General features: G+C 38.9%; 2 protein-coding genes across 2 annotated transcripts; one reads left to right on the top strand and one right to left on the bottom strand.

Annotated features, from left to right (window-relative positions):
• Nucleotides 1-6,585: 6,585 nt before the first annotated feature.
• On the bottom strand, nt 6,586-7,539 carry LOC117668762 (olfactory receptor 6M1-like). The gene has a single exon (XM_034422824.2). It carries the CDS (start codon nt 7,537-7,539, stop codon nt 6,586-6,588), a length of 954 nt encoding a protein of 317 aa, XP_034278715.2.
• An 11,631-nt stretch (nt 7,540-19,170) lies between these two features.
• On the top strand, nt 19,171-20,142 carry LOC117668763 (olfactory receptor 6M1-like). The gene has a single exon (XM_034422826.2). The coding sequence runs from the start codon at nt 19,171-19,173 to the stop codon at nt 20,140-20,142; it is 972 nt and encodes a 323-aa protein (XP_034278717.1).
• Nucleotides 20,143-24,208: the final 4,066 nt, after the last annotated feature.

Here is a 24,208-nt window from a genome sequence, read left to right on the forward strand (position 1 = left end):
TTATTCAATTATTTCTTCAAAGTACTGATCATTGCACCCTGGCTGGAAAAATTTCAACAGGGGACTTTTTCCTCCCAACAGTGGTGTAAAAAGCTTAAAACAACCCTTCCTCTTTAAGGTTTAGGTTTAGGTTTATTAAATTTGTATATTGCCCTTCTCCCGAAGGACTCAGGGTGGTGAACAGCCAAAATTAAAATATATACAGTATAAAAATTAAAATAAATTAAAACAGAATTAGATCAGTTTGGCTTCCCCAAATTTTAAAACCCTTTACCCATAAAATAGCCCATTAAAATTTTAAGCCAGCCTGGCTTGCTGAAATAAGAAGGTCTTCAACGCTCAGCGGAAAGTACAGAAGTCCGGGATCAGTTGTATTCCTGGGGGTAGCTTGTTCCAGAGTGCAGGTGCCCCCACAGAGAAGGCTCTCCCCCTGGGGGTCATCAGTCAACATTGCTTGGCCGACGGCACCCTGAGGAGACCCTCTCTGTGGGAGCGGATTGGCTGGTGGGAGGTTATCTGTGGCAAAAGGTGGTCTCGTAAATACCCGGGCCCTAAGCCATGGAGCACTTCAAAGATAAGAATCAATACCTTGAAGCGCACCCGGAAGATCACCGGGAGCCATTGCAGCTTGCGCAGGAGAGGTGTTACATGGGAGCGCCATGTCGCCCCCATAATTACCTGCGCAACTGCATTCTGGACCAGCTGGAGCCTCTGGGTGCTCCTCAAGGGGAGCCCCATGTAGAGAGCATTGCAGTAGTCCAGGCAAGAGGTGATGAGGGCGTGAGTGACCATGCATAAGGAGTCCCGATCCAGAAAGGGACGCAACTGGCGTATCAGGCGAACCTGATAAAAAGCCCCTCTGGCCACAGCCGTCATATGCTCTTCTAAAGACAGCCATGCATCCAGGAGGACAGCCACTCGGTCTTGGAGGGGTTGAGTCGGAGCCTGTTCCTCCCCATCCAGACCTGCATGGCCTCCAGGCACCGGGACATCACTTCAAGGGCATCGTTCGGGTGGTCTGGGATGGAGATGTACAGCTGAGTGTCATCAGCGTACAGATGGCACCACACCCCAAATCCACGGATTATCTCACCCAGCGGCTTCACATAAACGTTGAACAGAAGAGGCAAGAGGACCAACCCTTGTGGCACCCCACAAACAAGGTGCTTCGAGGTCGACCTCTGCCCCCCAGCCAACACGGACTGTGACTGGTTGGAGAGATAGGAGGAAAACCACCGTAAGACGGTGCCTCCCACTCCCAACCCCTCCAGCCGGCGCAGCATGATACCATGGTCGATGGTATCAAAAGCCACTGAGAGATCTAATAGAACCAGAACAGAGGAACATCCCCTGTCCCGAGCCCTCCAGAGATCATCAACCAACGCAACCAATGCCGTTTCCATGCTGTACCCAGACCTGAAGCCGGACTGGAACGGATCCAGATAGACAGTTTCATCCAGGTTCTGTGGGAGCTGTCGCGCAACTGCACTCTCAACAACCTTCGCCCCACAAAGCGAAGGTTGGAGACAGGACGGTAATTTGCCAAAGCAGCTGGATCCAGAGAAGGCTTCTTGAGGAGGTGCCTCACCACCGCCTCTTTCAAGGTGGGAGGTAAGAACCCTCACTCAAAGAAGCATTTATAATCCTCTGGAGCCAGCCTCGTGTAACCTCCCAGGTAGCCAGCACCACCAGGAGGGACATGGGTCCAATAAACATGTGGTTGCGTTCAACCCTCCCCAGCATCCTGTCCATGTCCTTGGGAGTCACAGGATCAAACTCCTCCCAGATAACATTCTCAAGACTCACCTCGGACACCTCACCTGAACCCACCCAGTCAGAGTCCAGGCCGTCCCAAATTTGAGTGATTTTATCGTGCAGATAATGCACAAAATCCTCAGCACACCCTTGCAAGGGGTCTTCCCATGTTCCCAGGTGGAGAAGGGAGCGTGTCACCCTAAACAGGGCAGCTGGGTGATTATCTGCCGATGCGATAAGAGCGGAAAAGTAGTTACACTTTGCCACTTTTATCGCCACTAAGTAGGTCTTGATATAAGATCTCACTAGTGCTCGGTCAGTTCCAGAATGACTAGCCCTCCAACTACTCTCTAGGCATCTTTTCCGGTGCTCCATCTCCCTCAGCTCCTCGGAGAACCAAGGAACTGGGCCGATTTGGCGCCGGGTCAGAGGCCGCAAAAGCACGACCCGATCTAAAGCACCAGTGGCTGCCCTGTCCCAGGCGGCCACCAGGTCTTCCGTCGAGTCATGAGCCAGAGTCTTAGGGAATGGCCCAAGCTCCATTTGGAACCTATCAGGGTCCATCAGGCACCTGGGGTGGAATCCACCTAGTCGGTTCCGCCTCCCTGCAGCAGGGTGTAGCGGTCAGGAAGTCAAGTCTAAGGAGAGAATTGTCTGACCATGACAAGGGTTCGATGACTATATCCCCTATATCTAGACCATTCAACCACTGACCAGAGACAAAAACAAGTCCAGAGTGTGTCCTCCTGTGTGAGTAGGGCCATGAATTAACTGTGTCAGGTCCATGGCTGTCATGAAAGCCATGAACTCCCAAACCACCTCCAACGTTTCACCGATGGACGGCAGATTGAAATCTCCCATGACCAATAGCCTGGGGGTATCAACCGCCAACCCAGCTATGACATTGAGGAGCTCAGGCAGGGCCGCTGCCATGCAGCAGGAAGCTAGGTACGCAATCAGCAAGCCCACCTGCATCCCATGGCCCCACTTCACAAGGAGAGACTCACATCTGGCTATCTGAGGTACAGTGGCCTCCCTAGGATCGAGGCCTTCCTTTACAATAACCGCCACTCCCCCAACCCTATCCTGGGCCCTCAGCTGATGAAATGTGTGGAAACCCGGTGGGCACATCTCAACAAGGGGGACCCTCCCCTCCTGGCCCAACCAGGTCTCTGTAATACCCACCAGGTCCACTCCCCTCTCCTGAATCAGCTCACAGATGAGGGGGGCTTTGTTGACCACGGACCTGGCGTTGCACAGCATCAGCCTAAGACCGGGGCTCTGAGACTCTGGACAACCCAAGGAACAAGGTGAGCATTGGGGGCCAGATCATGTCACCGCTTGGAGACAGTGGGCACGTGCCCCCATAACACAATGTGGCCCCCTGCTCCCACCATATCTGCCCCTCCCACCGACAGTCCTGATGGAATCGCCCTCCTCCACTAATCGCCTCCAGTCCCCACTCCACACCTCCCCTAACACAACCCTGTGCCGGGCCTGCCCCCCAACAAATCACCCTCCCTCTCCTTCACCAAACAACCCTTCCCCCCAAAACCCGTTAAAAGATTAGCTAGTGACAATTTTAAAAAAACCCTCAGCCCCCTCTTCGCCGCATGCCACCTCTCGGGGTTCCAAAACCCATCATCAAGGTAGGCCTTCGATAGAGTGGAGGGCCAATCCTACGAGAGGGGGAATCTCGCAGAACAAGAAGCTCAGCTGCCGAGTACATTTTGCTACAAGAGGATGAGTGACCATGCCCCAAAGATCCAGATGGAGAAATAAAGGTTCAGGGGAAAGCAAATAAAATGGGAGCATCCAAAATCCAAGGTCCAAAGTCCACTGTCCCCTCACAACAATGGGCAAAGTCTCCTGCCAAATCAACACAGTTCAAGGGGAATACGATCCAACCACCCTCTCACGGTGATTGGTCTGATGGTCAGTCCCCTCTACTGGTGAGATGGAAGTAATGAACCAATAAAATATCAAACACAGTCCAAGGGGTTAAAGTCCACACCACCTTCTCACGGTGGTTGGTCTGATGGTCAGCCCCCTCTGCTGGTGAAATGTAGATAATGGGCTAATACCAAATCGACTAAGCCTGAGGGGCACAAGCCACCCTCTCACGGTGGTTGGTCTGATGGTCAGTCCCCTCTGCTGGTGAGATGAAAGAAATACACTGGCTCCATAGCATCCCACCATATTTGACAGTCCCCCCAAATGGCCAGGGGGAAAGGGCTCAGATGGAAATAAGCCAGATATCAATTTCAATAAGTCAGTGAGTCAGTGAATCAGTGATGGTGGCAGCCAGTCCGAGATAGCCATAATGCGTAGGGGAAATGATGGAAAATCCCCAGCCCCCAAAGGAGGGTCCCAGTTTGTGCGGGCAATAAGCTGACTTTGTATAAATATACAAAAGTATGAAGGCTATTGCTTAACGCATTGTAAGCCGCCCTGAGTCTCCAGAGAAGGGCGGCATATAAATCAATTTAAAAAAAAAAATCCAACAGAGGCCTCCCAATGTCTGCAAGGAGCTAACCTGTCCACTGGGCAGCCCTCATACAGAACCTAGCCAATCCTGGATGATAGGTGTTTATCTGCCACATTGACCCTATCGATCGTCTCAGTAGGTCTCAGAGCGGATCCCTCTTCTCTGCCATCGTCTCCGCCATTGTCACACAGGTGCCATTCCAGCGGCAGCCAATACCGCCACTGCCACTGCCGCTGCCAGACAAAAAGACCTGGCAGCGTCCCAGAACTCAACAGGGAGCCCAGCGGTCCCCAAGATGCCCAGAAGAAACCCCGGGGCTCAGGAACATTGTTGAGCCTCAGACGATGCCAGCGAGCCACTCGCCGCCGCTGCTCCAACCCCAAAAGACTCCAGCACAGAAAAACACCGCTGCCGCCCAGCTGATGTAATTCGCTGCACCAGACCTCGCCGGCTGCATCGGAGACAGAGACGCCAACGCTGTTATCTTCATCCAGCCTCGATATTCTGAGGGGGCAAAGCCCCCAATTAGCTGGTGAAGAACTCCCCTAACCGGGCCAGGGGTTGTAGCTTTTCAAAATGACCCCCAAAAGGACCTATAGGGTAAGCAAGCCCATTCTCAGCCGTAGTTCAGGCAGGCACCACCATCTTGGACATGTGCTGTAGAATGTGCCTGGCAGGATCTTAAGAAAGTCAAGCAAAAAAAAAAACCTCCGAGAACCTCTGGAACCGGAAGCGATAGTAAATCTAGGCATACTGCCGGAGAGGTGGTTCTGTAAGCAGGGCAATAAAGATTAGGCTAGGAAACAACACCGAATGTTGTAATTCCTTACAGGATTAACCCTGTAAAGTGGAAAAAATCAAAAGGAGATTTCTTTTAACAACAGCTTCTCCAAACTGTTTAACTACTTAACTACTTAACAACCAGTTCTACCGAACCAGTGCAAACCAGTAGAATCCCACCACCGTGTAGTGGTGAAGATGCTCACCTCCTACTCAGAAGGTTAAGAGTTCAGTCCTAGATAGCAGCAGATGTTTTTCTCCTAGGCGCAGAGAAAAAAAATAGGTTGTGAAGTCTGAATGGCATCAGGAAGGGCATCTGGCCAGTAAATACTCAGGTCCATCCAGTCATCTTGACTCTATCCCAAATTTAAAGATTACAAGGTTGTAAAAAGGGAGTGTAAAATAAATCTGTATGTTTTTTAAAAAAATCTCAGAAACTAAATGTCTTTCTGTCAGAATCAAAGTATTTTTAAAGTGCAGTATAGAACCACATATTATACATACAGGATATGGCATTAATTCATTTAAAAGAAATACATTTTAATAAAATAGATCAACAACATCACATCAAATATATAGCAATTATATACATGTAATTGGTATAGTATGTTGCATCTGTGCAGTATAAAATTAAGGCAAGATAAATATGTTGTTTTCACAACTACAATTCTATGTATTTTACATGTTAATCAGTTGATTTTTAATCAATTATTACACTTAGAGAATTAGTTTAGATGCCATGTTTATTTTTGATATTTTTGTAAGATGTACTGCAAAAATTGTACCCCACAAGTTGTATTGCTTAAACTCATTTTTATTTCAGAAAGCTAGTTAACATGAATAAATGTCATCTCTATTAATTTCCATGAAATTAGAAGAAAGTAGAAATTTCAGAAATGGTAGAAATGGACAGAATTTGTGAAAGGACTAAATGGAGTTTCAAATAGATGCTTTGAAACAATGAAGTTTTGATTAATATGATTATTCAGAAAAACTGGTCTAGGAACACCATACACTGAGTTTATGAATCCAAGAAACAACTTTTCTTGATTACAGATTTTAAAAGAAGCTTCTGTACAATTATAACATCCCATTTTCAGACAAAAGAGCAAGCAACATTGAATCAACCCATGCTGATGATCTGATCTAAGGGGTCAAAATGGACCACCTTATTTCACTTGAATTAAAGAGTTTAGGCATGGATTAAATTTGTGAAAGGGCTGAGTAGAGTTTCATAATGGTACCTTACTTCAATAAAATTTGTGAAGTAGAAAGCTAAACCAACTCAGCCATCATTGGTGCTTTTATCAGCAGTGTTGACATGGCAAATTCAGTTTTCTAGACAGGATTAGAATTAATCCCAATTCTACTCACGAATCAGAAAGTTTAGAAAAAGAAAATGACTTTTTATCCTTCTGAAAACATTTGATGTAAAGGAGGAAGACTTCCATGGGGTATATTCTACTGCCAAGTGCTGTAATTGATAACAGTCCCTCCTTTGCCACATGTGCAATGGAATCAGATCCCCTCATAATATTAAAATTGTCATTTAAATCATAAATTTAAGAGTAATAAATTGACTTTATTTTGAAAGACATTTTCTTTAGAACATCTCTCAACACCTCTTTCATCTGCTCATTCCTTAGACTGAAAATGAAAGGATTCAAGAAGGGTGTTAGGATGCCAGAGAAAATGGCTAAGGCTTTGTTTAGGCTCATACTATCACTCTGAGATGGCCTCACATAAACAAAAATGGAGATTCCATAGCCCATGGAGACAACAGTGAAATGGGAGGCACAGGTACCAAAGGCCTTCTTCCTGCCCTCCACAGATTGAATCTTGACAATGGTGCTAATTATGTAGATGTAAGATGTAGCCGTGAATGAGAGAGAACCAAGCAGTAGAATCAAGGATACCAGGAAGTCCACCAGCTCAATCATGGTTACATCCTGACAGGCAAGATGCAATAAGGGAGCACTGTCACAGAAAAAGTGATTTATAACATGTCTACAATACGTTAGCCTGGCTTTTAACACAGTAGACAAGAATACTGACAAGAATCCACCAATCCAAGATCCAATCACTATCTTAACACTAACTTTTCCAGTCACAAGGATGGGATATCTAAGGGGATAGCAGATGGCCATGTAGCGGTCAAAGGACATGGCAGCAAAAAGGATGAACTCCGTAGAACCCATGAAAAAATAGAAATATGATTGAGTGAAACAGCCAGCAAAGGAAATAGTTTTTCTTTCAGACAGAAGATTAGCTAGCATTTTAGGCATCACAGATGTTGTCATGAATATCTCAATGGCAGATAGATTGCTGAGGAAAAAATACATTGGGGTTTGTAGACGATGATTAGTGCAAAACAGTGCAATTATGAGTGCATTCCCGAGAACTGTCACTAGATAAATAAGCAGGAAAACCATGAAGAGGATAATTTCCAAAATTGGTTCAAAGATAAATCCAATCAAAATGATTTCTCTGATAATGGTCACATTCTGTACTTCCATGGTACAGTTTCTAAAGGAAACAAAGAATGAACATTTTGAAACAGTCTATCATAAAAGAAAGTCTATCAAGGTGCCAGACAAAATATTAATTCTTTGTTTATGCTCATACTGTCACTATAAATTGATCATAGTGAATCTACCACAATGTGAAATGTAATAAAAGTGGATTCTGAATTATTAATAAATGTTACATCTTTTTCTTTAAAAAGGTTTACAATTTCTGTAGGTTTATATTTGTAATAGAGTTTCATATGAAGTCCATTTATAAATTTCAGAAATATATCAGTATTGAAACATTTTTAATTCCACAGTCACTTGAATTAGAGAATAGGATTGTCAGAATGTGAATATGAATTATTCATGCAATGATTTGAAACAATGTTTTATTATTCCCTTATCAGAAATTGGCAGTAAGTATTTTCTGAAGGGTTATATAGCCAGGAAATCAGTTAAAAATATTATTTCAGTTAACATTTTGACTTCTGCCATATTTCCTAAGTGACAATCTGGCATTCTGACAAAATCTGGTTAAAACAATTGCCACAAGTTTTATTGACAAATTATGCATTAGTGGTAAAAACCAACAACCAACAAATTTACCTTTATTATGCAGGAGCTCTTTTTGAGATGAGAGAGAGAGAGAGAGAGACAGAGACAGAGACAGACAGAGAAAGACAGAGACAGACAGAGACAGACAGACAGGCAGACAGAGCGAGCGAGCGAGCGAGCGAGAGAGCTTATCTCTGACTTGGAAGATTGAGAGTTCAATCCTAGGTAGTGACAGAGTTTCTCTTCTAGAGGGAAAAGAAAAAGTATCTGTTGCAAATTCTGCATGGGTGTCAGGAAGTGCATTCAGCCAGTGTGTTTTGTTACAATAGGAATATACATGACCTGCCATTTAGTTTAAATGGATAATCACAGATTCTAAAATTCTAAAAAGAACCAATTCCTCCACCTGTATATTTCATTATAATAGATTTGACTTTACATAGCTGTTTTAAGTTTTTTTTTTACCTACCTCTTACTTTAAGTTGCAAATAATATAATTACACATAGAGATCCTTTGTAAAGTTTAGCTGAGTTATTATTCAATGGTTAGTTGGTTTACCTTAAACCTTACTTACAAGAAAAAAAAATCATTTGATTATCACAAAAGTCTTTCTGAAATAAATTTATTTGGCAATTTTAAATATACATATTGGATTCTGGAGCAGTAAATTTCTAGTGTATGTGCTTATGTATGTATTTATGTATTCTATTTATATGGCACCCAACATATGGCAATTTTGAGTGGTGTATAAAATGAAAGAGAATTGAAGTAATTCACATAACAAATCTTTCTGCTACAATAACTATACACATTAACATTTAGCAGTTCCTCAAAACCTGTTCCATTTACATGTCAATCTCATAGGATGCTTGGATTATTTTTTTAAAAATTTGTCCCTGTCTCATGTCCATGACCCTGAGAAGTTCACAACACTGGATGCTCTCTCCTGAATGGTATTATTGGGTAGATATAATATTATTCCTTACCAAGAACATTCCTGTATCAGCTCAGACTTTGAAACTAAGATAGCAGTACATGTGTTTCTCAAATTTATCACTTTTGAAAAGCACAGCTAATCTGCTCTGTAACTACAAGCTATTCAGAGCATTCTCAGATAGCAGTTGTTTACTGTTTGTTAAGAAACCAGGAGTTTTTTATTTCATTGCTTCATTTTGTATATATAGTGCAGGCAAGAATAGGTTTTTATTGGATGCTGTGTAATTTTTTTTTAGCATATGCATGTTTTGTCTATAACTATATATTTTAATAAACTAAGTTAAATCTCTGAGATCACAGATGATTCCAACATTATAAAACTATATTAAAACAACATGCTTTAAACTCCTGGCCAAAACACGTGAGAAAACAGCTGAGGTTTTATTGTCTAATAAAAAGATAACAATTCCTACAGAACTAATGTTGTTTCCAAATATTTAATTCTCTTCCATACCTAAATAGCAATAGCAATAGCACTTAGACTTATATACCTCTTCATAGTGCTTTACAACCCTCTCTAAATGGTTTACAGAATCAGCATATTGTCCCCAACAATATGCGTCCTATTCTAGCCACCTCAGAAGGATGGAAGCCTGAGTCAACCTTGAGCCTGTTGAGATTCAATCTGTTGAACTGCACCAGCTAGCAGTCAGCTGAAGTAGCCTGCAGTATTGCATTCTAACCACTGCGCCACCTTGGCTCTTATTATTATTAAAGAGAACTGAGCCAACAGTAATTTAATAATTAACATTTTAGCTGTAGAATTTAAGGAATGGAGAAAAAGCAAACTTCTAAAAAAAATAATGCACACTTAGTATTACCTGTTGTTGGTAAGTCATAGAATAACAGAGTTGGAAGGAACCTTGAAGGTCATCTAGTCCAATTGCCTGCATGAGCAGGAAAGTCTATCAGCCAGTCCAGGATGAAAAGCACAGAGTTTCTATGGGCATAGGTTCAGGGTATAATAGCCAGAGATTTTGCAAACAGAGTGGTTGTTCCCAATGAAGGAAGCCAAATTAGCAATTGTTCCTGAATAGAACACAGACTAGTGCAGGTAATCAAAATTGAGAATGCTCCTGAAGTACAAGAAGATATGCTGAGCCTATTCCTCTGCTCTCCAGTGCACATGATACATTTTGGGTCTGGTGGTCCTTCCAACTCCAATTCCTTATTCTCTGGGAATTGAGGCAATTGCTCCTGGTGATTGCCAGGTGGAACAACCTCAATTAATTGAATGCATAGAATTTCCTCAGACTGAGATTCAACTGGATCTTCTGGAGCAGGTTCTTGTCTCAGACATACTTTTTCTGTGTCAGAACTGATAATAACTCAACCCAAACAAGTCAGACTGGCTGTTAATTCAGAGACTATTGGTTCCAGAATTGTACCATATTTGATTCTAGATAGGATTATACTCCTTCTGAGCTCATTTATTCACTGAAAGACAAACAGAAACAATGATCAGGATAAATTTTTCCCAGCTAATATGCCAGTTTCAACTGCATTTGGAACATAATTTATTAAAAATGTTCATACTTTTATAATTTCTTTATTTGATTACTATAATTTATTCAAATTAGACTGCCCTGAAGACAGTGGTATACATGTTTTGTCGTTGTGTTTGATATTATTATGTTACACCTATGCTGCATAAGGTACATTAACTATCATTACATTCCTGAGCACACTTCAAGATGCTGATGGCTACCTAATGTAAAAAGCCCTATGTGGATCAGGCATGAAATGCTGCCGGCTCTACCCGGCTCGCAGGAGCCGGTAGCACCGGTGGCGGGTAGTTCGGAGAACCAGTAGCACTGGTGGCGGGAGGCTCTGCCCCCCCAAACTGGGACATCATCATGTCCCGGTTTTGATCATCTGCGCATGCACAGATGATGGCATGTGTGGTGATTGCACATTAGCAAACCAGTAGGAAAAGTAAGTAAATTTCACTCCTGGGGTCAGGGCTTGGATTTCTTAGAGATTGCCTTTCCCCAATAATTTCTTTGTCAAGAATTAAGGAAGATTGGTTGAGGGTCCCCACCTAGCTTAATGGTGAACATTCTCTATATCAGGCCTCTTCTTTAGAACAGCTTCCCTGAAGCACATATAGGCTCATTTTCATGGCCCTAGGGAATTGGTGAAAAACATGGCTCTTCCATGGCCTCTGAGGATTTCTCTTTGTTCATTTTTTTGAATGTATAAGACTGCCCCTCTTGCAAAAACTACTCTGTATAAATGATGCCATTTCTTCATTTCACAATGTTTAGTATTGTATATTGATCATAATTTTTATTTGTATCTTTATTTTAGCCTATAGCCTATAAACTGTCTACAGTCCAGTTCCAGAAGATCAGACATTTTCAGATAAAATACATACAACAAAATAATCTATTTTGGAATAGTTTGAACAGTTTAAAAAAAAAATTAGAGAAATGTTCATACAAAACATGGAGAATTTAATGCAAAGGGGCCTAAAAAGGAAATATGTATAACACTGACATGGACACAGACTAAGATTCTATTATAACTGCTTTCCCAGAATAATTATTTAGGTCTTCAATAATAGAACACAAAACAAGTTTCATTTCAAAAGTGCTATGCTTCTAATTCTCAGAATTATTCCATAGGGAGACATATTTTTTCTTAACAATATATATATTAAACTACAGATACTTTTGCAAAACTTTATTGCCAAGAGATAAATTAGCTGCCCTGAGTCTTTGGAGAAAGGCAGCATATAAATTGAACTAATAAATAAATAAATAAATAAATATATTTCCTTTGGGAGTCACTGAGTCAGAAAATATGCTGTACATTTCTTTTCTCTGGAATCAAGATTGCTAGATTTTATTTTTCTGTTTGTTTTACACAACTGGATGTATTGCAAGGACTGTTACTTTTTTTTTTTTTGCTTTTCATTAATTAAAAACTAGATTCAAATAGGCTTAGGGAATAACTTGTGATATGTCAAAGAATATAATTTAAAAATCTATAATCTTTCAATTAATTAGAACACAGAAATTTTTGAAAAGTTTTGCTGCTAATGAACTCTAATGTTTTGAGATGTCTCTGGGAAGGCTTTTTTGATCATACAATGAAGCAAACATTTCAGTATAATTAATTATCCTGCAAATCTTTAACTCTAAATTTATGATGAGGAAAAAGGCCATTATGTCATATATCTAATAATGTGTTCATACTGTATATCCCTCCAAAATTATATGATCTTGGGATAAATCTATTACTTCTAAAGTAATTTATAAAATAACAATAATAATTTTACAATGTATTTGAAGATTCATTCTTGGTTGTATAAGAAACACATAAATTTTAATTATCAACATAACATAACAAAACATGTTTGCCTTGCCTTGCCTTGCCTTGCCCTGCCTTGCCTTGCCCTGCCCTGCCCTGCCCTTTCCAACTTATCCAACATATTTCTTACCTTGAAAAATTGAACCACCAAACTTATTTAATTAGGCCTAATGTACACTCAAAGAAAAGCAGTATTTGGAGAAAGAAGTTTGCAAGTAAAGAATCATTGTATATATAATCTAATGTTACATTGTACATATAATGTTCAATCAATGTTCAAATAGGATTTTTTAAAATGAAATTTACCTAGTTGGCTGTTTGGAAAGGATACAAGATTATTACTATATGGAATTCAATGTTTTGGAGCAGCTGCTGCTTCTAAAAAGTCTACAGGATAGCTCTTTTATTATTTGTTTGTTTATTCCTGACTTTTATATAATCATCCCAGCCAGTGGTGGGATTCAAATAATTTAACAACTGGTTCTCTGCCCTAATGACCAGCTGGGTGGTCACGTGACTGGTGGGCATGGTCAACTTGATTGGTCTCATCCTTAGGAAATTTCTCCTTAGTCCAACTCACAATAAAATAGCACAATAAAATAACACTGTTCCAACATTTAGAATAGAATAGAGTAGAATAGAGTAGAGTAGGATAGGATAGGATAGGATAGGATAGGATAGGATAGGATAGGATAGGATAGGATAGGATAGGATAACAGAGTTGGAAAGGACCTTGGAAGTCTTCTAGTCCAACCCCTGCTTAGGCAGGAAACTTTACACCACTTCAAACAAATAGTTATCTAATCTCTTCTTAAAAACTTTCAGTTTTAGAGCATTTACAAATTCTGGAGACAAGTTGTTCCACTGATTAATTTTTTTATCAAGAAATTTGAGGGGTCCTTAAAAAATGAGGGGGTCAATCTATTTTCCAAAGCACCTGAAGGTATGACAAGAAACAGTGGATGGAAAGTAACCAAAGAGAGAAGCAACCTAGGACTAAGAAGAAATTTCCTAAGGGTGAGACCAATCAATCAATGGAATAGCTTGCCTTCAGAAGTTGTGGATGTTCCATCGCACACAAGCCACACAATTACAAGATAATTTGAAATCTTTACAGTCTAATACTGTAAGCTCTTAAATGATGAAAATGCAGGATCGAAATACATTAACATAGTAACAGCATTGCAACCCTATTCCAAATTAATAAAATCAATTCTGTTAATTAGAACGTGTATTTAAAAAGACATAAGAACTCTGACAAGAAACTCCTGCTCTGATTTAACATCTTAAAAACTTCTTCCCTGGCCTAATCCTGTCAAGAACAAGGAAAGATTCAACCTAGAAATAAGGAGGAATTTTCTGACAGTGAGTGAGAACAATCAACCAATGGAATAGCTTGCCTTCGGAAGTTGTGGGAGCTTCATCACTGGAGGTTTTCAAGAAGAGATTGGATTGCCATTTGTCAGAAATGGTGTAGGGTCTCCTGCATGGGCAGGTGGTTGACTAGATGATCTATAAAGTCCCTTCCAACTCTGTTAATCTGTATGATCTATAAATTTCTATTGTTTCTGTGCTGATGGCATTCCTGCGGTTTTATTATTGCAACTAAGTATTTGCCTTTTAAATGGTTCTTGGCTGTCTGCCTGGAGCTATTAACTGAAGGGAGAGAGAAGGAAAAAAAAAAACCCTCTCTTTCACTTTATTCCCCCTCCCCCTGAGTTTTAAAGGGGCTAGAATTTTTCTAGTCCATTTCCTGAGGAAATGGCTATTTGGTTATTTCTTCTTTTTCTTTTCCCTACCTTTGGTTAATTACAAACGACCAGGAACATCTGAGCTACTGGAATCATTAGGCAGGCAGACAGGCAGGCTTGATTATTTAGCTGGTTCACAGAACTCCACAAAGAGTTAACAAATGGTTCTCCCAAACTGGTGCAAACTGGCTGAATCCCACTACTGCATCCATCTCTTAAACATGACTCTGTTGTGATGCACTATTTAAAAAAAATGTCTCGTAGAACAAACTGCAACAATCCAGATGATAAGGGTATGAGTAACTAGCAGCAGTGCTTTCCAATTCAGGAACGGCAACAGTTGACACACCAGAGGGAACTGTACAGAATTCTTCCTGTCTATGATTTCTACTAACAGAAACCATAAATTTGGGAGGATCCCCAGACTATGGGCCTGTTATGCACAAATGTGACTTTTTTTCTCTTGTCTGAGTGTTGTCTGCACAACACTGCTGAGACCAAAATGTTATCATGTGATGATCAGACTCCATGAATGTAGGTGAACATTAAAATCCTTTTAGGATTCTTATTCAACATTTCTTACACTCAGTTATCATTAGGTCAAAAATGTATCTGAAACTTCTAACTTCCTTTTGATCTCATAGGAAAAATATATTAGGTAGGTAGATAATTATGAATTTTCTGCTCAAAAAGCTCCCTGGTTCCCTTTATATGAACATACTTTGGAGGTCCACGCTCAGGGAAGAAAAGTATGCAGGCACTGATGATGTTATCTAGTTTGGATAATGAAACCTCTGCAAGAAAATAGCCAAGGTCAGAGAGCACCAAGAACCTCTTAGGTATGTTATCTATTTGGAAATGCTGAAAGTGGGCAAAATAAAAGTTGTCATTTATTTATCATTGGGAAGTTGGTATAATAATGTTCATTAAAAGTTCATTTCATTTCAGAAAGGAAGCTAATAATGTTGCAACTATATGGAGATATGAAGAAGAATTGACCGGTGGATCAGTTAGCTTAGAGGAATTTAGAACCACAAGCCAATAGCTTATCCAATAGCTTTACCCAGCAGGTTGGCTATTAGCAAGATTCCAGAGGTTGCAAAGAATTTGGCTGACAAGGTGATGAGTGGAGAGATGACAGAGAAAAAGAGATAAGCTACTAGCAAGTCCCCTCAATATGTTCAGCAAGTGTGATGTAAGAAAAACTAAGCAGAATCCCAGCAAGAAACATAGCAAGGTTGAGCTGGGGAAGCGGAAATGTTAAGCAAAAAGCCAATTTGTTCTAGCCAGGGCCAGGATAATTCAAATCAGAGAAAGGCAGTCAACCAAGTATTCAAAGCTACTCTATCCAAGCCAGAACAAGTTGAACTAAAGTGTCAATCATTCTGTACAAGCACCACCTTATTGAAATCAGCCCCATGTTGGTCCAAACCAAAAGCAGCCAAGTCAAGTAAATATGAGGTCAGTCAGAATAATAATAATAATAATAATAATAATAATAATAATAATAATAATAATAATAAGAAGAAGTAGTTAATCTTTAGTGAGATTCACAGCCTTTGAGGCTGGTTAATAGCTCAGCAGCTCGAGTCCTAACCAAGGACCTAGGAACTGTTAAGGTATCGTCGGAGGATGTAAGCTGTTCCGAGTAAGGTGGTTTTTTGTAGAGTCAAAATGTTCAAGTCCGGCAATTTTAGAATTTCTAAATAGCGGAATAGCCCTTTGGGTATTGCTCCAAGGGCTCCAATTACAATCGGGACAACACACGATTTCTTTTTCCACAGTCGCTCAACTTCAATTTGTAAGTCCCGGTACTTGGTGATTTTTTCTTGCTGCTTATCTTCAATTCGTACATCACCAGGTATTGCAATGTCAATGAACCATACTTTTTTCTTTTCAACTATTGTTATGTCAGGTGTGTTGTGGACCAAGTGCCTGTCAGTCTGAATCCTAAAGTCCCATAAGATCTTGAGTTTCTCATTCTCTAAAACTTTCTCAATCTGATGTTCCCAGTGGTTTTTGCTGTACTCAAATCCAAACTTCTGGCACAATTTCCAGTGAATGATCTTAGCAACATGGTCATGGCGTTGTAGCTAGTCAGTTTGTGAAATTTTGCTGCACCCACTGATCAGGTGGTCGACTGTCTCATCTTTCTCATTGCATAGGCGGCATTTGCTGTTGGTGGTAACATTATTATTATTATTATTATTATTATTATTATTATTATTATTATTATTATTATTTTATTTCTATACCGCCCTTCTCCCGAAGGACTCAGGGCGGTGTACAGCCTATTTAAAAACACAAGACAAACATCAATTTAAAATTTAAAATTATTAAATAAATTTGGCTCCATTTAAAACCCCAGAAATTTAAAATACCCCAATTTAAAATTATCATGTCGATAGCCCGGCCTGGTGGAACAACAGGGTCTTCAGTGCACAGCGAAATACCCGGAGGTCGGAGATCTTACGTATTTCAGGGGGCAGTTCATTCCATAGGGCTGGGGCTCACACAGAGAAGGCCCTCCCCCTGGGTGTCGCCAGCTGACATAACTTGGCCGATGGCACCCTGAGGAGACCCTCTCTGTGGGAGCGAACTGGCCGGTGGGAGGCTATTGGTGGCAGAAGTCGGTCTCGAAGGTACCCGGATCCTATGCCATGGAGCACTTTAAAAGTGGTAACCAGCATCTTGAATCGCACCCGGAAGACCACTGGGAGCCAGTGCAGCTCGCGCAGGAGAGGTGTCACATGGGCACAACGAGTTGCACCCATAACCACCCGTGCGGCTGCATTCTGGACCAGTTGGAGCCTCCGAGTGCTCTTCAAGAGGAGCCCCATGTAGAGAGCATTACAATAGTCCAGCTGGGAGGTGACAAGGACGTGACTGACCGTGCGCAAGGCATCCTGGTCCAGAAAGGGCTGCAACTGGCGAATCGGGTGAACCTGATAAAAGGCCCCCCTGGCCACGGCCGTCATATGCTCTTCTAAAGACAGATGTGCATCCAGGAGGACACCCAGATTGTGAGCCCTCTCTGTGGGGGGCAAAGATTCACCCCCAATAGTCAGCGATGGCACCTGCTGACTATATTGGGACGCCGGAAGCCACAGCCATTCAGTCTTGGAGGGGTTGAGTCTGAGCCTGTTCCTCCCCATCCAGACCCGCACGGCCTCCAGGCAGCAAGACATCACATCAAGGGCATCGTTGGGGTGGTCTGGGGTGGAGATGTACAGCTGAGTATCATCAGCGTACAGATGACACTTCACCCCAAAACCATGGATGATCTTCACATAAATGTTGAACAGAAGGGGCGAGAGGACCGACCCTTGCGGCACTCCCCATGTGAGGTGCCTCGAGGTCGACCTCTGCCCTCCTGCCAACACAAACTGTGAGCGGTCGGAGAGGAAGGAGGAGAACCACCGCAAAACGGTGCCCCCTATTCCTAACCCCCTCAACCGCTGCAGCATGATACCATGGTCGATGGTATCAAAAGCCGCTGAGAGATCTAATAGGACTAGGACAGAGGAGCAACCCCTGTCCTGAGCCCTCCAGAGATCATCCACCAACGCGACCAATGCCGTTTCTGTGCTGTACCCCTGCCTGAAGTCCGACTGGCATGGGTCAGATAGATAGCTTCATCCAGGTGTCAGGGAAGCTGTCGTGCCACCAAATAAATAAAGGGAATAAAGGGAACCATCAGATATAAGGTTGAGGGGAGGAGAAATTCCAAAATCGTGGACTATGCAGGTTCAGCCTGATCACAAGTTGTAATCATGAGAGTTGTTAGGGAAAATAAAGTGTGGCTATCTCTAGTTTTCCACCCTTAATATTTGGAACATATCAAAATCAGCCTAGTTATGCTACAAATATGCTAGCACCATCATGATAGCTTTTAGAAGCTAGCTTTAAAAAAAAGTTGGAATCAAAAATCCCTGAAACCATGAAACCGTGAGTTCTAGCCCTGTTTTAGCCATGAAAACCAGCTAAGTGACTTTGGGTCAGTCACTGTCTCTCAGGCTGAACCACCACACAGAGTTGTTGTTGTGGGAAAAATAGGAGGAGGAAGGAATATTAGATATATTCTTTGCTTTGAGTTATTTATAAAATAATAAAGGCAAGATTTTAAAAAATCTAAAAAAACAAAAGAGAAGAATAAAGCAGAAAACATCTCTTACTATAATAGACCACATGGGAATACACTGAAAAAGTAAATATATTCTATTGCATCTCATCTGTATTGCTCTAATAATGAAAAAGGTAAAATATTTTTTCCATGAGGAATTGATCTGCCATTTGCTTGCTTTTGTGATATCCCAAATATATAACAAACAGAATTTTCTCAGTAGAGCTGTGAAATATAAAAATATTTAAGGGATCTCTGAAACTTCACATGTAACTTCTATTGACTCTTTCCTTAGATCATTCTTACAAATCTAAATTTTAATAAAATGCTTGCTGTTCCAGTTTCAGAATCTTTCCTGACTATTTTGAAGAAAGTATTGTGCTTACCCCGGAGGAGGATCTATAATTTCTGACAAAAGAAACCTCAAAGTATTGGAGATGGGGAAGGGAAAAATCACATTAAAAATATTCAGATGTTTAGGAAGTCAGCTCATGTATTTTTTAAAGTGTCTTTATTTTTGCTGTTGATGAGTCTCAATATATTATTATTATTCAAGCCTACGATAATGTTACTATGCTGTTATTATAATAGATATATATCAGAGGGTATTTGATTCTAACCCAGGTAAATTACTTAATACTTGGGATGTTAGATTAATCACTATTGTGGAAATTAGTATTGAATCCAAATTATCTTGATCACTTGGTCCATATGGATTCATATATGTAGCTAAACATATTTAAAAATAAAACCAGTTTCTTCTTAGATATACAATTGTTTTATAATATTATAAAATATTAAAATAATCAGATGATAGATTGAACTTTAAGTAACAATTTCAAGAAAACTTTTTTCATTTTCAACTTTCATTATTCTTCCTGTTGTTCTAGGTGGACATGTGGAAAGATTTAGAGAGAAGACACATAGAAAGAGGAAATGCAACAAGTATAACAGAATTTATCTTAATTGGATTTCCCAATCCTTGGGAAATAGAGATTATCCTTTTTCTGTTGTTTTTCCTCATTTTGGTTGCAACAATGATTGGGAATACCCTAATTATAATTCTGATATCATCAGATTACCGCCTCCAGTCACCAATGTATTTCTTCCTGTGTAACTTATCCATAATTGAAATCCTGATAACCCTAACGGTGGTTCCAAAGATGTTGCAAAACTTCTTATTGGAGTGGAAGAATATTTCCTTCTCTGGGTGTTTCATTCAGTCATACTTTTATTTTCTGTTTGGTACATCTGAATATGTCCTATTGGCAATGATGTCTTATGATCGGTATGTAGCCATATGTTATCCACTTCATTATACTACCAAGATGAATGGGAAGGTCTGTATTTCTCTGGTATTAGCTTCTTGGATGAGTGGCTTCTTTTCTATTCTTACTCCCACTGTCATGAAGTTGAGTTTGCCCTACTGTGGACCCAATGTGATCAATCATTTTTTCTGTGACAGTGCCCCTTTGCTTCACTTAGCTTGTGCTGACATCCGCCTACTAGAGTTTATTGATTTTCTTGTCTCGCTTCCTATTATTCTGGGTTCCCTTTTACTGACATTGATCTCTTACATTTACATACTAAGTACTGTTCTGCAAATTCCTTCTGCCACAGGAAGGCAAAAGGCCTTTTCAACTTGTGCTTCTCACTTTACAGTTGTTTCAATTGGCTATGGCACCTCAATCTTCATTTATGTCAGGCCTTCTCAAACTAGCTCCATAAATCTCAACAAAATTGCCTCTTTGATCACCACTGCAATAACGCCTCTGCTAAACCCCATCATATTCACTTTTAGAAATCAGAAAGTCCAAGAGGTTTTTAGGGACTTTATTAAAAAGCTCACAGACGTGACAAAACAATGAGAGTGAAATAGTGAAAACACACTCTTCTCTTTTAGACTTATAGCTTTGTTAAGATTGAGAAATGGTGTTGAGCCCAAACCATCAAAGGGGCTCTGCAACTTGAGAAAGGATATTACTCCTATGTGTCATATTGTATCAACACCTTCTTAATACTGGTAGTGAATTCAAACATTCAGAAATTTTACTCACTCACTGACTTTTTATGTTTGTATAAAATTTATATCTAGAGAGTTTACAAATAATGAAGCCTTCCATCATTTATAATATAACCTCTGAGGAAATGTAGTTAGTGCAGAATATATAATTATATTGTTATTTATGACTAGAGATAAAGGAATGCTTACAGAGGTAAACTATTTTATCATAAAACTCACATAATAAAAATAAATATAACATTGTTTTTTTACAAATAAATTGTTTAATGTTTTACTGTCTTGGATAGTTGGATGGATAGATGACCGATGATAGAAAGATAACATTTTTAATTTACCTGTATGGTAATCAGAAAGCTTAAGTTTTTTCTTTGGAAAGTCCTGAAAAAAGTAAAAGCAGATCTGGACTAGTGAATCCAACTAAATATTTGCATTATTTAAATGTGCACTATTCAAAGCTATATTTCTATGGAAAATATGGTAATTGGCTCTACTTCAGTGGAAATAGGCAACACAAATTTTTGAACATAATTTTTGTTTTATATTAATGGAATATAAAGGATAGAAAGTTGTACTAATTTAAATGTAAAGTAGATACAACAACAGAATTGTTATAGAAAGCAAAATAATAATTTTAAAAAATCTATCTTGTTTTTCTGTAAACTTTTCCCCATTTTTTTTTAAACACACCGATTAGCAACATCTAAAGCCTCAATTGCTTGTGTCCTGGCTTTACATTAATTGAATTTCAGGTCACAGTAATGTTGACTTTGTATCAGTTTATAATTTGCCCTTGTTCAAATATCACAGTATTTGAACTTGCACTAATTGTGACCTATTTGTATACAAATTTGTATACATATATATATAGATGCATAACCAACTAAATTACCTGGTTTTGTGTTGATAAGAAGTAAACACATGTTAAGATTTAAATGGTACATGCAACAAAATCTATGAATTAATCAAGCTTCTCACCAATTTAATATAAAATCTAAAATTTTAGATAATTGAATATTTGTACTATTACACAGCACATAAAAAATAAGTAAAAACAAAACAAAATAAAAGTAAAGCATTGCTGAAGGAGATACTTTCTGAATCTCCTAGGAATGATAGATTCTATAAGGATTGGTTTAAAAGCTGATATTTATGGAAACATTACTTACAACAATATTAATCTGGATGCATTTTTTTCTTATATGGAAACATTAGTAAATTGTTTACTAATGAATATCAGATTAGATATAATCTGATGTTCATTAACTGGAATCTATGTCAAGCTCCAATGGATGTATTCAAATATAATAATAAAAAAATTCATATATGTATATATATGATCTTATGAATGATCTTCCTATCTCCAGGATGCTTGCCAGCAACTTCTTTATTCACTTTTTTAAGCTATTAAAAATTTTGATTTCAACTTTGGCTATTTAATGTTGATTCAGTATGGTAGTAATATACTTCAGTGCAATATTAGAATTAAGATCTTCTCTTCCAAGAAAAAAAAAAAGACTTCCTTGAGCTGAGCTCACTTCCTGGCGATTACAATGATATTCTCATGTATAGTAGGCAATGATAGAGAAATAGTTTGTTTTGGCCCTTTTCATGTATATAGATAATAAAATTAGAGATGATACAGATCTGCTGATGGTAGAGCTATAGATCCATCTAATATTAATCAGGTCTGCTCTATTTTTCAAGATTAGCTAAAATCATCTACATTCTCCTATAATCTACATATTGCATATAGATTATGTGCTACTCCTTGTTAAATGCCTTGATTACAATTGATTACTTGATTACAATTTGTAATCAAGATTTAATAAGTTATATTATGAAAGAAAAATAATAAATATTATTAGATAAATTAAAATTAATACAACAGAAAGGATTGCAGCCTAGAAGCCTATAGAATGCAACACTCATCGACTTTTAGATTTTAACAACATTGAAGAAGCACATTATATTGTATCCTCAAAAAATTGTCCTAAGAGAATCATTTTAATAAATGATCCATCAGGGTAATGTAAACAGAAGAATAATTCACTTCACATGTAACTGGAAGTAACAAGACAACAACATTAGGTTGCAGACCATAAATAAAATCTACTCTGAATGCATTGACCATGCAACAATCATTTTTTAGAGTTATCCTGAAGCATTCAAGATAGCTGAATAGAGCATTTCATATAATTGAATGAAGAAATTTGTCCAATTTGTGAAGAAATGCAGATTCTTTAATCTTATACATATAGTTATTACTTGAAAATTTGCTATCATAGTAAAAGAAGTGCTAAGAAACCGAAAGACTGATATGTATGAATACATTTCCTTTTAACAAATTCAAAAAGATTGAATTGCACTGAAATGCACTGAAATGCACTGAATACAATATTCAATTGACTGGGGAGATTCTATAAACATCATTAGGAAAAGATGACTAGATTGGACAGTTTGATTTGGTTTTTTTGTGGTGTGGTAAGAATATTTAAAAACCTGAAATTATTTGAAAGGAATTTGCAATACTTTTTTAGAAACACTGGATCTTTGACCATTATTCCATGAGTTATACTTCCAAATATAGATGGAGATGAAGACAACATGAAGAAGTAGATAATGCTAAGAAAAAACTCAATTACATTAATTATGATTAATGAAATTTCATTATGATTAATGAAATTATTATATATTCAACTTGGAATCAGAGGAACAAGTTGTACATTTCCATCTTACTAGAAGATGAATGTTTGGATGGCACTTCAAAGAGCAATGTGTCTTAACTCCATGGTGGGACTTTTTGGGGTGGGTAGGTGGAGGAATCAAAACTTGGAATCATATTGGTTTGGTTTCTAACTAAACCATACCTTTATGTTATTTTACTGATTCTTATGTCTTTAAATTAATTTTACAGAGTCAACAGTAGCAAACAATTTAAGATAATAGATTCTGATGGGTTTAACTGTGATTTACTTAACACAATCTATGCCTTTTATCACCCATTCATCCTCTTCTTTTAACTTAACATACTTTCTATATATTTACACATTTTTCTTCTCTTTCCAAATGTTTAATATTATTCTTTATAAAAAATAAATAGCAAAATATAATGGCATTACTTTCCACAATATTTTTTTTAATATGACAACAAAATAAGAATATGTGCTGTCATCTGGATTGTTTTTTTTCTATCTTCTTTTCTGACCTATTACTAATTTAATAATATTTCTATTATTTCCCCGAGGAATTTCCAAATCATGATGGATAATCATTCTTTCATTGCCAGTTTTAAGCTACTAAATTTTCCTGAAGTACATCATCTTGAACATCTCATTGGATTCATTCTCCTTGCATCATATATGATTACTTTAGCTGGAAATATCATGATTTTCATCCTGGTTATTCATGATCCCCACTTACACATTCCCATATACTGCTTAGAAATTCTAATCACAACTTCCATTAAAAGAATCTTTTGCTGGGCAACAAATCTATTTCATACCCAGGTTGTCTTTTCCAATGCTATTTCTTCTTCTTCTTGGGAAGCAGTAATTTTGTCCTTTTAGCAGTCATGTCATATGATTGTTATACTGCCATTTGCAATCCTTTGCAATACCCAGTGATCATGAGACTTGAGTTCTGCCTGTGGCTAGTTATTGGCTATTATGCCGCACAGTTTTTTGGGAACAATTCTCCCCACCATCCTAGTTACAAATCTGTCTTTCTGTGACAGAAATCAGATTGATCACTTTTTCTGTGATAGCTTGGCCTTAATGAAACTGACCTGTACTGACACTAATCTTGTGGAGTTAATAAGTTTTTTCTCATCCTCAGTGATTATGGTAGGCTCTTTCATTAGCACCATTCTATCCTATGTTTATATAATCACAGTTATTGTTCAGATTCCATCT

This window comes from Pantherophis guttatus, chromosome 4 (genome assembly GCF_059756535.1).
Source record: "Pantherophis guttatus breed Tessera chromosome 4, ASM5975653v1, whole genome shotgun sequence".
In the NCBI taxonomy this organism is placed as follows: Eukaryota; Metazoa; Chordata; class Lepidosauria; order Squamata; family Colubridae; genus Pantherophis; species Pantherophis guttatus.

Bases quoted from the DNA above. Each gene is read 5' to 3' on its own strand.
- LOC117668762 (XM_034422824.2), bottom strand. From the start codon at position 7,539: ATGGAAGTACAGAATGTGACCATTATCAGAGAAATCATTTTGATTGGA.
- LOC117668763 (XM_034422826.2), top strand. From the start codon at position 19,171: ATGTGGAAAGATTTAGAGAGAAGACACATAGAAAGAGGAAATGCAACA.